Below are 16,381 nucleotides of genomic sequence, written 5' to 3'. Positions count from 1 at the left end.
GTCTGAAGTAAACCTCCTGAACCCAGGTATCTGAGACATGAGTGCGCTAGGTCTCCCAGAACAGGGAAAGTAGTAATCGTCGCCCCCTCCCCACCTTCTAGGAGGGGGATATAAAAATAGTCACCTTTAAAGCGACACTATACTTACCGTATTCCTTCATGGTAGAAAAGTTACAAACTCCAGTAGTGTACGCCACTGTACCTTTGGAAAGTTAGAGTGCGCCAATAAGGGGCAACAATGGCTGGCGGGTCATGGTCAAACTAATAGTTGACCTGTGCCTCCTTGCCTTTTAAGGGACAGGCTGGCAACAGACTCAGGTACAGTCTGTTCGCTGTCTTTGTCAGGAGCCTAGTGCCAGCCCCGAATTCCCAGAGTGCAAAGATGTCCAGTTGAAGAATGATGAGGTCTCCTATGGACACCAAGCTAAAACTGGTTAGCCTGGTGCCTGCAGGAGGGGTATAGCGGGTAGGATGAACACTTGCCTAGTGTCCATCTCCCAGTGGCAGTAGGTATACCCAAGGTGCTAAGCAGTGTCCCCCAATACAATGGGACGAGGAGTTAGAAAATTGTGTATATCTGCATTGTTTACTAGATTTTTGAAAATTTGAATAACCACCCCCTATGCAACCAACTAAGCCAAGATCCTAAAGCTTTCAGAGTGTTATAATCAACACCGCAAGATCTGTCTGATGCACGAATGTGTCATCCTCAGACAGCGGATTACCTGGTGATCATCTAATCCTCACCTAGCACTGTATTGAATTAACCACAAGTGTAATAAAAGGACACTTACCTGGAGTGTAGCACAGAGCAGGGACTGTAGATCATTAAACTGTATCCTGTCTGATGTGCTTTGTATGTGGGACTGTTAAAAGAAAGGAGAGGTGGAATGTATAAGGAACATGAAGCTGGCTCCAAATAGCAACGTCTCACGCAGCAGATGCTCCCACTCCTACCTCCATCTGAAGCACTTGCTGAAGCCTCTCCATGATCACTAAAGTAGTTTTCTGCACAGCCGGGTAGCAGTCCTTGGCACTGTTCTTTACTATCTCCATTAGGGCTTCATAGGCAGAACTCCGTAGGTTGTTCTGGTGTCCATCAGGTCTGGGTAGGGACGAAAAATCAGACTACTCAATTGCCAGTTCCAATATCAACATCAACCCAATAGCATTGGCATAAGCATTAAAAATTATGGAGTCAAACATTGTGAAGACTGATGAACAGGTCATCCTCAGAAGGAAACTTTCTATACTGAAATGCTTAGCTATCCTCTGAGACAGTCCCTGAGCTTGACACATGCCTGAAAAATGCCAGAAAAAGTGGCCAAAAAATAAATAAAACCACTTGAGTAATGGCATCACTAGGGTCCTCTGTGCTTTTCTTTCCAGACTGCCAGTGACCGAAACAAACCAAAGAGGTCTCAGTATATCAGCCTTATGGTGTCATCTAAATTCTTTCCTGGTTTCCTTCATACAAAAAAAAAAAAATAGGTCAACACTACCCAAGGGAAATATATCTCAATAGAAATATATAGGTGCACGGTAAACCACAGCTACAACATACAGTAGAAGCAGCAACCAAAAATGGCAACAGCACGCAAAATAAATTTACTATCAGAGGTATACATAGCTATAATCAATACTCTAACCACATTAAATAATGCAAGGTTCTTGGAACGTAATTTGATCAAATTACATTGGCCCATCTACCAACGTCCAGGTGACCAAGCTCTCAGATGGGTCCTGCAGCTAATAGTAGGTGGTTTAATCTCAACCTGGGAAAGTTGGGTTCCTACATCTCAGAATGCTACTCTTGGGACTAAGCCTACAAATAAAACTAGGGAGGTATGTATACCTTTGATAGTAAATTTTGCGTGTTGCCATTTTTGGTTTCTGCTTCTACTGTATGTTGCATAATATATATATTTCTATTGAGATATATTTCCATTGGGTAGTGCTGACCCATTATCTTTTTTTGTACAAATCTTGTGAAGTTTTGGCTGCCTTCACTTGGTTGTGCACACCTACTGCCCATTTACCTTCTGTCCCTCTCTCCCCCCCCCCCCCCCCCCCCTCCTCACTGGAGCATATGAATGGTTTCCTACCTTCCCTGATTTTCTTTGTAGGTTTAGTCCCAAGAGAGAAGCATTCTGAGGGGTAGGAACCCAACTTGCCCAGGTTGAGATTTGCCACCTGGTATTAGCGTTAGGACCCATCTGAGAGCTTGGTCACCTGGACGTTGGTAGATGGGCCAATGTAATTCAATAGACTTATATACCAAAAACCTTGCATTATTTAATGTGGTTAGAGTATTGATTATAGCTATGTATACCTCGGATAGTAAATTTATTTTGCGTGCTGTTGCCATTTTTGGTTTCTGGTTCCTTTCATATGCAGTTTTCTGCATGAAAGAAACGAGGATGGACCAGTACCAGATTCACAAAAAGCAACATGAAACCAGCCCAAGTTATTACCCAACCTTTGTTACCAGTCTCCGTTAATAACTACCAAATCTACCTTTCAATAGCATTTAGAATTGGGGTACTATTACATGACCACTAAAGCTTACATCTTACAGATAATGACCAAGCTGAAACCAACTCCAGATGCAGCCTAACAATTCTCTAATTTGGGAGTTAGTGGTGCTTACCCTCTAATTACAATCCCTTGCACCAAGCTCTGACTTTCAATCAAAAGCCCAGGGACACGATTGACTAAAGATGCCACTCACCTGTCAGTTGTTTCAAGTAGCTTCTGTACAATCACCTCAAAGGAGCTAGACAAGCAATATGAAGCTGGCTCCGCCTGCTCGTCTGTTACATCTGCGGCTTCATACGCAGCCTCAGCCAAGCTAGAGAAAGCCTACAAAGCAAGCAACCCTTATAACTAAACCAGTACCATAACAGTCAATAAATCATTGATTCATCATACATCAGGACAGTTTACATACCCAACAGACATTTGTAGCGACTCTTGGCTCAGCCCCTAGGCCCTCTATGAGGCACTGCAGTAGTGGAACGAGGTAGACATCATTGATGGCCGCCTCTGGTAGAAGCTCGCATATCCTTCCTACAGTCCAAGCAGTAGTGTCTCTAACAACCACACTGGGATCCTTCATTAGCTCAATGAGAGTCGGCATTGCCTAGGGTATAGCAGAGAAAATACAATGCAGGAAGACATACCGTGGCATCTAATTTGCAAGAACTGTTATTGATGGAAAAAAAAGATATTCTAGCTAAGCAGGCAATCTCCAAATCAATGGCCAATCCTTTAACAAGCACTTTATAACCATTATGCCACTTTATAACTGGATCAGCTCACCAGCATAATACAGGGTGGTTATAAATCTGCTGCTCAATTGTCTTCAGAGTGTCATAATCAACACAGTCTGTTCTGTGTGGTGCATGAACTGGTCATCCTTAGACATACTATACCCTTCACAAGTAAAAGGCAAAATAAAGCACTAACCTGGATGACTAGTGGCTTCAGCTGGCAGGCTTCAGGACCCTCAAGTATACTGCCAAATGCCATGACCGCTGCATCCCTGTAGCGCCAGTCTGGGTTCTTAATGTGTTCTTTAATGAATGGCAGCACATGGGGGACAATGTCATCTTCACAGCAGGTAGCAAGGAGCATGAGGCATACCCCAGCAGCTTTACAGGGGTTCCAGTCATCGTCGTCATCATTCTCATCCTATTGGCAGAGATCAGGTGTGTTGGATACTAACAAGATACAAACCCCTGTAGCATTAATTTTTTTTTGTGTACCAAAGAATTAACAGGATGCATATACCCAGAGTCTGATTAAAAAAAAAAAAAAGTGCAATGCCCAATCTAATTTGCGGCTGACAGGCAGCTCCGCGTGGTAGTCTGAACATTTACAGGCTACATAAAATCATGCAGTTGGCAGTAAGTAATAAAGGCCAAAATAGAAAAAAACATTCACCTGTTTTGTCAGCGTCTGTGTCAGAATAGGAACAAGGTACTGCAGAGCCCCCTTAGCATAGAACTTGCTGGTGTGTTCTGGTGGTCTTCCCTGTTCAGCCGCCTGAAAAGCAAGTTTACAATTCCATTAAAGTGTAGTGTTGTGTTATGACTGACAAAGCAACTTTACTGAACATGAAGAGGTTTTCCAGCTTTTAACTACTGACTGTCAGGATAGTTCATCAGAATCTACAGTCCATGAGATTTGTTGATCAGCTGACCGCCAGGCCACTGCGCTTATACAGAGCGGATGTGTGGATGAAAACAAAGCTCTAACTGCAGTGACATGGAATGGTAGTGCCAAGTTTCCATTCACTTAGAGGGCAGCCTATATTGATCAACTATTGATTCTCAGAACAGGTCATCAATAGTTCATAGGTAGAAAACCCCTTTAATCCTGAAGTTTGGTCAACTCCTAATTCTTAATCTTCAGAATCTCATAATCAACATGATATTTTTATGTGTGGTGCATGAGCTTGTCATCCTTAGATATAGAAGTGGGATTGACCAAAACAGGAGATCACACAAGTCGCCTGAGAACGCATCTGATGCTTAGAATACAGCTAGATAAGTAACTGCTCTGTTCCTTACCCAATACATACACATGCTGTGAATTTTGCACCGGAGGATTTACTAGACTCATGTTCACACTTTAACTATAGTGTCACCAACTAATTCATAATCCTGTTAACTTCTACTTTTGCTGATTACAGCTGAAACGTCATGCCTTTCACCTTTAGAACGGTGCCCAAAAAGACTGCAAGAACCCTTTACACGCTTTGCATGCTTCGCCAAAGCCACTGTGCCACCTACCAGCAGTGTATGTAACCATGAACTATAGGGTGCCTTATGTTGTAGGCTGATTTGCATACAATATAGTGAATTAGTGATCCAAGGTTAGACCTTGGAAAAGTCAAAGGGTGTTTAATCACCTTTTACTATTGATAACCTATTTGCAGGGTAGGTCATCAATAGCTGATCAGGACAGGTCCACCGCTCAGAACCACCATCGATCAGTTGATTCTCCGGCCCTCTGATGTAGCTGTCTGGCACAGCTATACTGACAGAAGCAAGGGCTGAAAGTGTAATATGGGGCTTCACTCTCTGAAGTCAATTAGAGTGATGCCTAATATTTCACATCCAGTCCTGACAGCCAACAATGTGGATGCCTGGCCCTGTTGCACTGATAGCAGACACAAGAATCAGCTTGTGGGTGGGGATTCCTACTGACTTGTCATTTATAGTAACTGTAAAAAGTGATAAAACCGCATTAAAATACTTGATTGTTACCTCAGATGCTTCAATAGCCAGGTCCATTTCCTCATCACAGACGTTGGACCAGAACTCTATCCCCTGCAGAGCCACCTCATCTATTTCGTTCTTCATTGCCTCCACGGTGATCTACAAAAACAAAGCCTTCATTACACAATGCTTAATATCAAACCATAACAGTTATTCTTAGTCACATAACTCACAGCGAAGAGTGCAGGTCCCATGTAGGTTTCCATATACTGGTAGTAGAGGGACATTATCTTCACCAGGTTCTGTAGAGCAGCTACTCGCACCTACAAAATTTTGACCACTTGGTAAACAAAGCACACAGATGTCACATTAACAATGTCTAGTACTTCCTTTAAACACTCACCCTAGTGTCAGGACACTGCGTTGCTTCACAAACCACTTGCATAATATAATGCCTTTCAGACTAGAGATGAGAGAAGAAGCGTATTACATTGTGATAAAGAATTAGTGCAAAGACCATCAGTAAAGAGGGCTTGAAATGGACCACTAAAATAAAAAAAAAGGGTATTCCAGGGTTTTACAATCTATCCTCAGCATAGGTCCATTATTGATCGTCAGGGTCCACCACTTGGGATCCCAGGCAATCAATTGATCCTATGGCCTGCTGTGGGTGCAGCGGGGCTGGATGTGGTCAGGGCCTGAAGTGTATTGGAAAGGCGTCACTCCCTTTGAAGTCAGTGAGAGGGGCATCCTATCACACTTCTAGCTTGGATCATAATGAGGAACCACTTAGAGGGCAACCTATATTGATCAACTATTGATTCTCAGAACAGGTCATCAATAGTTCATAGGTAGAAAAACCCTTTAATCCTAAAGTTTGGTCAACTCCTAATTCTTAATCTTCAGAATCTCATAATCAACATGATATTTTTATGTGTGGTGCATGAGCTTGTCATCCTTAGATCTAGAAGTGAGATTGACCAAAACAGGAGATCACACAAGTCACCTGAGAATGCATCTGATGCTTAGAATACCGCTAGATAAGTAACTGCTCTATTCCTTACCCAATACATACACTTGTGAATTTTGCATAGGAGGATTTACTAGAACCATGTTCACACTCCAACTATAGTGTCACCAACTAATTCATAATCCTTTTAACCTCCACTGTTGCTGATCATTACAGCTGGAATGTCAGGAGTCTCACCTTTAGAAAGTTGCCTGAAAAAACTGCAAGCGACTCTTACATGCTTTGCATCCTTTGGCAAAGCCGCTGTGCCACCCGCAAGCAGTGTATGTAGCCATGAACTATAGGGAGCCTTATGTTGTAGGCTGTTATTTGCATATAATACAGGGAATCCTTAGTGATCCAAGTTTGGTATTCCAGGGTTTTACAATCTATCCTCAGCATAGGTCCATTATTGATCGGCAGGGTCCACCACTTGGGATCCCAGGCAATCAATTGATCCTATGGCCTGGTGTGGGTGCAGCAGGGCTGGACGTGGTTCAGTGGTCAGGGCCTGAAGTGTAATGGAAAGGCTTCACTCCCTTTGAAGTCAATGAGAGGGGCCTCCTATCACACTTCTAGCTTGGACCACAATGAGGAACCAAAAGCGTAATGTAAGGAATTGCTCCCATTGATTTCAATGGGAGTGAAGCCATTCCATCATACTTCCAGCCCTGATCACCAAGGACTGCTTTTACACCTGCTGCACTAACAGGATCAGTTCATCAACACGGATCCCGAGTGGCTAACCTAATGATTAATGACCTATTCTGAGGATAGACCATCAAAAGTAAAAGCCCAGAATACCTGTAATTTATGACAAACTTACTATTCTCATTTTTCATCTGGTGCATACTTAAAGGAGCAGAACATTTTGCCATCATGCCTACAGCTCTAAACGTGTATCTGTCCAGAACGCCTTGCCCCTCAGAAATAGTGCAGCATAGTTAGTGCCTCTGACCGACGGCTGAAGTCATGTCCTAAGTCAGCAGAGTTCACCATCAGACAAGCTCTGTGGTAACAATAGCTGGTTCAGGCACACGGACCGGATGCTGCTAGTTCAGCAATTCCACACATTTTCCATGGTCATTTCATTCCATGGCATTAGGTCCAGCTGGGTACAGGCCAGCTGACAATGGATGAAGGGTACACTATGCACCAACATAGGTAGAATACATAAAACCACCCACTAACCTCTTTATCAAAGTTAGATTTGGTGAATTCCAGAGAGTTTAGCAGAGCGTTCGTGGCTGCTAGCCTGACATTGTTGCTTGGCTCCTCTTTTCTCATACCCTGGATGATCGCAGTCAGGATTTCATTAGATTTGTGCTGCAGTTGTTCAGGGTCCTAAAAGAAGAAAAACAAAATATTGCATTTGAGTCTTTTATCATTTAAGGAGTGCAGAATATAAAAACTCACTTCCTTCACAGCTGGGCTGATGTAGGTTTATTGAAGCAATCTTCAGCTTAAGGCCTATAGTTAGATGCTACTGACAGAACTGCTAATCAACAATACTACTACTGCGAAAGGGCTTGAGGCTTTCTAACACCCAGAAGAGGGGCATTACATGTATAAAGATTCTTCAAACTATTGTGCGCATTAAAAAAAACAAAAACAAAAAAAAACACATCAGCCAGGTTATCCAATTAGGATAGGACACCAATAGCAGATTGGCAGGAGTCCATCTTCTGAGGCCCCTGCCAATCAGCTGCTCACAGGGCCACTATCCTCTTGCTTTGAGACGATTTCTGCAGGTAACGGACAGCTGGTCCCACTGCAGTGGACAGGCTTGGTTCTACAGGTAAAGATCCCACTGAAATGAATGAGAACTTTGTAACAAGCTTGGCCACTGCAGTGGAAACAGAGCTGTGTGCTTCGTGCAGAAGTCAGCTCAGTGCATCAGCCTGAGGGACTTAAGGGGTGTACCCCAGCCAATCTAAGGGCAGGTCATCCGTTTACAACTAGGCAACCCTTCTAAATAAGTGTATTGTAAGGCCCAATGTCCATGGGTGGATTTGAGTTGTGGAACCCTCGCAAGAGATCCACAAATCAAGCAACCCCCCCCCCCCCCCCCAATAGGGATCACACATGTGGGGGTGGGGGGAGAATTGCAGCATGCTCCATTTTCTGCAGATTCTGGCACAGAGCTTCCATTGAAGTTAATGGAAGCCGTCCGATCCATGGCACAGCTGCAGTTGACACTCTGGACATGCTGCAGATCCACTGGAAAGCAGGAGACTGTCGAAAAAAATTCACTGCATCCACCGTGCAGAAGAAAGAAGATCCGGCCAGGACGCAGGACACCCCAGCACCGCACCCAAACTGGTAAGTAAACTGTCCGTGGCTGGATTCTGCACGGGATTACACACTCAGAATCTGACATAAGGCCTAAATGGTACGAGTATACAAGGATAACAAACATTTAAAAAAGTGTGTGTGTGGAATCCCATTTAGTAACCTTACCTGTTTTTTTTTCCCCCTCTTGCTTCTTTCATTATTAAAAAGGGACACCAACTTTTCGGACAACTTCTATTCATCCAAGGCAGTCTCATTGTAATATATTTTCAGTAAAACAAATGTTTTACCGCTGTCAGGGCAGAAGTGCTGCTGCTCTGCAATCTATTCGTCTTTCCAGCTGTGGTGGAAGGGCATTACACTTACAGGTTCCAACTCCTTGCACTTAGGCCATTCTCACACAACCGGGTTTGAAGTGCGGAATCCGCAATAGTCGATCACACGAGAGCGGACAGCGATGTAATTTCCACTTGCAGAAATAAAATCCCAGCATGTTCTATTTTAGTGCTGATTCCGCATGGACGCCTTCCCTTGAAGTCAATGAAAGCAGTCCAACCCACGGCCCATCTGCAATTGACATTGCAGTTAAGTCGCAGGTACCCGCGTCATATAGCAACAGCACGGGAAAGTTTTTTTGTTTTTTTTTCTTTTTTAAATCTGTACTGCGCATGTCTGTCGGCGGCTCGCTGTGGCCATCCGCGACAAAGAGGAAATCCAAATAGATAGATACGCACCAGCTGCGGTCTCCCGCATGCCTAATCCGACTCCCATATGACCGTGACATGACACGGTGACATGCGTACTTGCCACCAATGCCCATATAGTACCTTGACACCAAAACAGAACATGCTGTGATTTTTTTTCACCTGCATCACGTGAGCAGCACAATTAAGTTTATGGGTTATTGGTACTGAGTATTAAGGGTGCAAAAACTGAGCGCAGAATACGCAGTAGCATACACTCGTGCGAGACCAGCCTAAGATCTGCATTCAGCAAGAACACAATCTCTGCCTCTGAGCTGGTATGTGCACTTCTTTATAATAGCTGCTCTTGTAGGTTTGCATGGTCACAGCACAGAGATCTCTATGCAAACACACAAGACCTAGTATAGCAGCTAATAAGGAGCAATTCACTAAGAATTCTGCAAACTGGAGACAATGCCTACAACATAAAGATAAGTGCACGTAGCAGGTTAGGTAAACATCAGGAGGGGCACAGATCGTGTACACACTGACTGCAGATCTGAGAGCAGTAAGCAGCCTGTGAAGACTGCCAAGAGGGTCTTGGTGCTCCAGTCACTACGCAAGCTGAATACTTGACAGGCAGTGGGTTGCACTTCAGACTTGATTTACAGCAGAAAAGCAATTTTAAATGGGTTTCCAGGCAAATATTGATGACCCAGCCTCAGAATAGGTCATCAATAGTTGATCAGCTGGGGTCAACCGCTCAGGACCTCAGCTGATCGGGAGCCTGCAGTCAGCACAACAGGGGTATGGAGCAGAAGCAGATACAGCGGCAACCTGTATAGTGGCTTGCATAACCCTCATATCCACGGGCAAGTCAGATTCATGAACCCGCAGTGGAATCCCACCCTGCCCGCAAACACCATTTTTACCTGTGCGGGTCTTCTTTCTTCCTCGTGGCGGATGTGTGCGGGCGTGCTGGCCGGCACACATGCGCAGTAGGATGTTTTTTTTCCCGTGGGATACATAGTGAAATGGAGCATGCTGCGATTTGTTTTGCTGACCCAAAAGGTCCGCGAGTCAAATCCGCATGCTTTAATGCATTTATGGATGGCCCATGTATCCCTACAGGCGGTTTCATTTCCAGATCTTCTATGCGGATTCCACAAATCAGATCCACCTGTGCACATGAGGCCAAAGATGAATGACAACTGCACTTGCAGTTACAAGCACTGGCCACCAAACAGTGGTCGAAGCCAACTGCTTACGCTCCACACCTGTATTGTGGCACTGACACAGCAAGCACTTGATCAGCCAGGATCCCGAGCGGTGGATCCTAGCCAATCAACTATTCGATTACCTTACCTGAGGATAGGTCATCAATAGTGTCTGGAAAAACCCCTTTGATGGAAGTTTTAGAATTTTGACACAGGCATAAGTTGACTGAAAAATCTGGGCCCTTTCAAATACTACATTGGGACAGCTGTACAGCAGGATAGAGAGAGGCTCCGGTGACTAACTTCTGCTCGGGGACTTGTGTCCCTCATACAGGCACCAGAACTTTGGTTATGATGAAATTGCATGGACTGTTCCATAGTGTCCTAGGTGACTTTACACCTACTGTCTTCTTAGGCCATTTAGGAGAATGTGGTACTGTGTCTAGCTGCCCATGTAACCCCATGCGGAGGAATCACAGGGTCATATCTGAATACCAGAAGCAGACAGGAGTCTGAACCGCAAGGGAATACAATATAGAAATTTTACACACCGGAGCCTTCAGACAGTCATAATCAACACAGCAAGATCTGCGTGGTGCATGAACTTGTCATCCTCAGACTCTGGATTCCCTGATCTTCTCTACATCAGGGACTGTTTGGGGAGATGGAAAGTTGTATTTCCACCAGCAATACTTAAAGGGCTATCAGAAGTCTCAGACCCCCAATCATCTGATTTTTAACTACTTAGCCATATTTATGTCCCCAATAACTCTGAAGGCAGATTTCCAGCACAAGTGGCATATGATCATTATGAACATCCACTTAGAGAGGGGAGAACTATCAGTCACTGGTGGAGATTACTTACAATGTCCTGGCAGATGTAACCGATGGCTTCCAGCGTAGACTCTTTCATGTGTTCCGTGCTGTTTGGGTCTGTCACATTGGCAACGAGCTGTGGTATTAGCTGAGGCCATTGATTGACTGGTATTTCCGCACATGCTATCCCGGCCACGCACTGCGACGCTGAGCTGGGCCTGTAGCTCTCTGTACCGAGCGTTCTCAGCACCTGGGAAGAGACAAGTACGTGTTATAGCTTCAGTCACTCGAAAGAAGGCGGACAAAACCCAAGTCCATCCCAACAGAACTCACCAAGGCCTTTATTTCCCTTCGGATGTTAGCGTCAATCGCCAGCCAGCGCTGTTGGTACTGGGTCTTCACATCTGGATCTTTTGAGGTCAATGAGTTTTTAATCTGCAAGCCAGAGGCGACTCTAGCCACCTGACTGTTTCCTGGATTTGCAAGGACTTTTGAGAGCTCCAAAAGGAAGGTCGCCTGTGAAAAGCAGAAGCGTATGAGTCGTAATGAAAGACAGAAAGCCATGCAGATCACAAAATATACATACAGACACTATGAGCCCGCACTAAACTGACCTGCCTGCTTCCTATGAAGATACAAGGATCTGGGTACGGATCTCAGGCACTGCGGCATTACTTGTGGGAAAGCTCTAGTTTGCAGCCACCTTATTCCTTAAGGAATTGCATAAGGAGAAAATCCAGAAGACCCTTCCGATACCGAGATAAACTGACTGGCAGAACTGACCAGTTTACACTTCTGCATTTACACCGAAGACGGCCTGAAGTGCCTGTCAGCTACTTGTGAGATGCCTTGTAACGTCACAGAGTACAGACTGCCATAGACAGCATCCGTCTCCCTCTCACGTACCAGACCGTGCCTGAGAGCCAGGAGCAGCAGCATCAGGGAGTGGAGTAGAGAGACTTCCAACCTGCCGCTTTATGTCATATGGGCCAACATAACATGCAGTATATCCACAGAAATCACTGCCTTTCCCCAAGCTCCCACCCTACACAGCAGGAATAGTCGGAGCTCCTCGCCGAACCATCACCGATGAGAGCAAAGGCACTGACAGCTCTTATTAGTATCAATGGAAGATGAACATCTCGCTGCCCTCAAGTCCTTCCGATTTCTATACATGCAGATGTGTCAAATAGTTTGACCCTACCAAAATGCTGAGGAAAGCCCCAGCTCTGAAGACCTGTCCTGAAAAGCCTTCAGAGCCCCCAGGACCAGGGGTGTAACTATAGGGGATGCGGTTGCACCCGGGCCCAAGAGCCTTAGGGGGTCCATAAGCCCTCTTCTCCATATAGGAAGGGGGGCCCCATTACAGGTTTTGCATTGGGGCCCAGAAGCTTTAAGTAACACCTCTGTCCCGGACCGGTTAGATGGACCTCTTACACAGTAAGAAGAAAACCACGGAGGGATAAGAAATTATCTGAACATATCTGCATATATGGAAAACCAATTTTGTAGGACGGCAAGGTATATAATGTCCGTGAACTCCGACAGAAGCTTTCGGTAACTAGAGGGGTACTCTGGGTTTTCACTCCTCCTCTGGATAGGTCCCCAATAGCAGACTGACAGGGGTACGCTGCTCTGAATCCCTGTCCATCAGCTGTTACTCCGATCCACTGTCAGCGCAGAGCAGGCCGGACATCTGCATGAGCGGTCAGGGCCAGAAGAGTAAGACAGCTTCACTCCCATGGAAGTTAATGACTGCCAAGGACAACGTCCAGCCCCGATGCACTGACAGCAGACCGGAGCATCAGCTGATCGTGGGGATCCCAAGCGGCAGGCCCCACCGAGCAACTATCCTGAGGCGAGGCTTCCTGCCTGAAGGAACAGATTAGGAGGCATCTAAAGGGCCTTTTACTTGGACAGACAACTGCACTGGATTACCGACTAATCTGCGAGCTGTCCAGAACGGACAGCAGTCCGAGCAGCAGCGCATCCAGTTTACACAGGAAGATCTGCTGCCAACAATCTATTTTTTGGGCCCATAAAAGACGTGATCGGCCGCCGGACGGGTTTGCTCGTTTGTCAACGGGTCTCGGCACTTGGTGGTAATTGGGAATGAACAATCCTGCTGGCCAATGTCAGGCATTTAAAGCGAACCCGGCAACACACTGGAGCCCCATAAACTATGTTATAGGGCTCAATAGATGAGGGAGCGGGGTCCGGGGAGCTGCGTTACACACTGCATCCTGTTCACACGAGAAACCAGCACTTGCGCAGCGGAACCGCCTAGAGGGCTGCGCGTACACGATCACACGTCTGTATGGAAGAGCACGGCCATCGGAAGAATCACACTCTGCACATGCAGATTTCTTGGGGGCACAGCGCTGTAGCGGGCCGACCAAGTATGAGATAGTTCCCGGACCCTCCCCATTCCCTCACCTTTAAGCCCCACTGTTGGCCAATGCCGTAGGGCACATGTAGGACACCACCTGTTCTACAGGATGCTGGTGCAACCCAGAGACCCTGACCAATTCCTCTCCTTGTTCTCTGTAACCCCAACTCCCCCAATCTGCAGAGGCGAGCGACGGTGAATTGGAACAAGGCGAAGCCCCCAATAAACCTATGAGGGCACAGACAGGAAGTGATGTCACAGGAGCCCAGCGGCTGATGACATCAGATTTCTTTCTACAAGCATCACCAACCTGGCAACGTAGGCGATGCCAGAATGCTACATTCAGGGGGTTCACAAGGGACAGGACTGCAACAGTATGTCTGTGCGGACCCTCTGCGCCATTTAGGCTGGGTTCACATGGGACAGAATTGCCGCGGTATTTCCGTGTGGCAATTCCTCCCGCGGCTCCTAATCCCAGGAGTAGCCAGCAAAGTGGACGAGATTCTGCAAAAATCTCATCCACACGCTGCGGCCAATCCATTTCGGCAAAACCGGACGGAAACGGACATGCGGCGCGGATGTCAATACTTCTATTTTCCCGCTGCTGCCTCACTCCTCTATGGGGACAGAAGGCTGCAGCGGCTCTCCAGTGGAAGCTTCGCATCTTTTTGCTGCAGTCAAGCCGGGAGATTTCCGTCCCGTGAGAACCCAGCCTTCCAGTAGTAGCTGATCTGCAGGAGAATGCTTGCTGCGGACACTCCACTGCAGATCAGCCCCATGTGGATCCGGCCTAAAGACGGCTCCGTGTCCCACCTTGTGCCGTACCCCTGTAGGAGGACGAGGCAGGAGCACAGACGTCACTATAGGCCAAAACATGTATAGTGTGCTGTATACTAGTGACCCTCTATATAGAAGCACAGCGCCCCCTACTGCAATGAGATGATTAATACCATTTCAGTTGGTATAACCCAGGACTTTACTGTTAATGAGCGGCCCTCAGGGTAGGTCCTCAATAGTTGATTGGCTGGGCCCCTGTTAGTGCGGACAGCGCAGGAAGTGGATACTGCTGTCCGTAACAGTGGTCCAGTTTGGTATTGCAGGCACAGTTCCCATTCAATTCAGTGCCGACTAGCAGGACCCCCTAAGCAGCCCCCGCCATCAACTGCTGGTGACCGATACTAACACAACATCCTGACTAGTCGACCCCTTCAGGGTGCGTCCATACCGCACAGATCTGCAGCCAACCAGCACTGTGTGAACGTACCCTTATGTAGTCGTTCCACCGGCAGATCCCAATAACGTGTAGAAGGAACCCTGACCTGGCAGACAAGTCAGTCAGAGAAAGGGACAACGACCAGTGCACACAGCCAGGGGGCGCACAGGTTAGTAGACTGGCGGCACTGAGGATTCTTCCTTTTAAAGGGATTTTCTAGGACTTGATGTATCGTTACTATGGGTCATCATTAATTAGTTGATCAAGACCTTAACTGATCAGCTGTTGTCCCTGTACTGCAGGAAGTGACAGCGCTGTTCACGTTGCAGTGGCCGGTTTGATAACTGCAGGCGCAACTATTAAATTCAGTGCAGAATCCCAGCCCGACAGCACGCCAGCTCTGGCGACCAGCGGTAATGCCAAGTGGCAGCCAACTAATGATGACCCACCCTAAAAAGGGTCACCAATAAATAACGCCCTGCAACAAGTGACCGAACAGCAAAGGGGCGCTGCCTAGGGTGAAGTCAACAGCTGGAAACTATAAGTGCTGCAGAACTACAAGCCCCAGCAGGTGCTGAGAGCAGCGGCCGCACACGGAGAGCAGCAGCGCCCTCGCCCCCCCACATGGGGCTTCTGCTTCCCGGCACTAGGCCGCTCGTCAACCTAACGTGCTGGGCCGCCGCCCCCCGCGCCGCTCCCTCAGCCTCGCCTTCCCATTGGTCAGCCGCCACCCGGCTCCGTCTCTCTGCGCCTGCCCATTGGCTGATCGCTCGTGGCGGGCAGGGTAGGCTGCGCGTGTATTGGCGGTTAGAGGAGGCCCGAGCACGGCCCTTTCCTAGACAACCGTAACCGGCAACACCTCACGGCGACCGAACAGCACGGAACGCCGCCCGGCCCCTCGTACACGTGCGGCCTCACACAGCCGCCGGCTCCTAGTACCTGGTCCTCGATGGCCGCCTGCTCCAGGAACTTCTGCGCCGCCTCCAACTCATTGCGGTCTATAGGAGAGAGAGAACGTGACAGAATCAGCCGCTATCCCGTAACCCCCGGCCCCAACTGCCGGCACACCCGGCCGTGCCCACCCACACCCGGCTCCCCCCTTCACTCACCGGGAGAGACGGTCTTCTCTAGGATAGTGATGAGCTCCATGCGGGCGGTACCGGGTCACTGCTCGGGCGGTGCCGGGCGGTCTGCCGGAGGGAGGGAGGGAGCGTGGCGCGGAGGGATTCAGGCGCGCAGTGTAAGAGGGGAGGAGCTGGGAGCGCGCACTGATATCAGCCGGATCTTACTCGACGCACAGCTCGCTGATTGGCCGGTAGCACGCTGCGGCGCCAGTCATGGCCGCTATGGATTGTGGGATGGAAGGGGCGGGGTTTCGAAGGCGGCTGAGAGGGAAGACGGGGCCAAGCGGAGCACGTGACCCTGCGTGCCGGGGAGGCATATATCTATATTCCGCAACACTTCTGCTCGATTCACAACCTGATTGGCTGTTTGTGTTGGCTGATTCACAGTGATTGGTTGTTTGGGTTCGATGGTTC

General features: G+C 47.5%; 1 protein-coding gene across 1 annotated transcript in view; it reads right to left on the bottom strand.

Annotated features, from left to right (window-relative positions):
* KPNB1 (karyopherin subunit beta 1) overlaps positions 1–16,108 on the bottom strand; it is a 30,863-nt gene extending 14,755 nt beyond the window's left edge. Inside the window, exons 1-14 of the mRNA XM_066587562.1 lie at positions 15,953–16,108; positions 15,783–15,841; positions 11,575–11,757; positions 11,291–11,491; positions 7,425–7,577; positions 5,628–5,687; positions 5,458–5,547; positions 5,273–5,383; positions 3,945–4,046; positions 3,468–3,692; positions 2,950–3,141; positions 2,731–2,861; positions 957–1,104; positions 794–865 (exon numbers count right to left, since the gene is read on the bottom strand). Coding sequence (XP_066443659.1) covers positions 794–865; positions 957–1,104; positions 2,731–2,861; positions 2,950–3,141; positions 3,468–3,692; positions 3,945–4,046; positions 5,273–5,383; positions 5,458–5,547; positions 5,628–5,687; positions 7,425–7,577; positions 11,291–11,491; positions 11,575–11,757; positions 15,783–15,841; positions 15,953–15,992 — 1,767 coding nt within the window. The 5' untranslated portion in view covers positions 15,993–16,108. The remainder of the gene's footprint in view (positions 1–793; positions 866–956; positions 1,105–2,730; positions 2,862–2,949; positions 3,142–3,467; positions 3,693–3,944; positions 4,047–5,272; positions 5,384–5,457; positions 5,548–5,627; positions 5,688–7,424; positions 7,578–11,290; positions 11,492–11,574; positions 11,758–15,782; positions 15,842–15,952) is intronic.
* Positions 16,109–16,381: the final 273 nt, after the last annotated feature.

This window comes from Eleutherodactylus coqui, chromosome 13 (assembly GCF_035609145.1).
Source record: "Eleutherodactylus coqui strain aEleCoq1 chromosome 13, aEleCoq1.hap1, whole genome shotgun sequence".
Lineage (NCBI taxonomy): Eukaryota > Metazoa > Chordata > Amphibia > Anura > Eleutherodactylidae > Eleutherodactylus > Eleutherodactylus coqui.
Note: the sequence above shows the minus strand (reverse complement) of the source record. Positions and strands in the feature narration are given on the sequence as shown.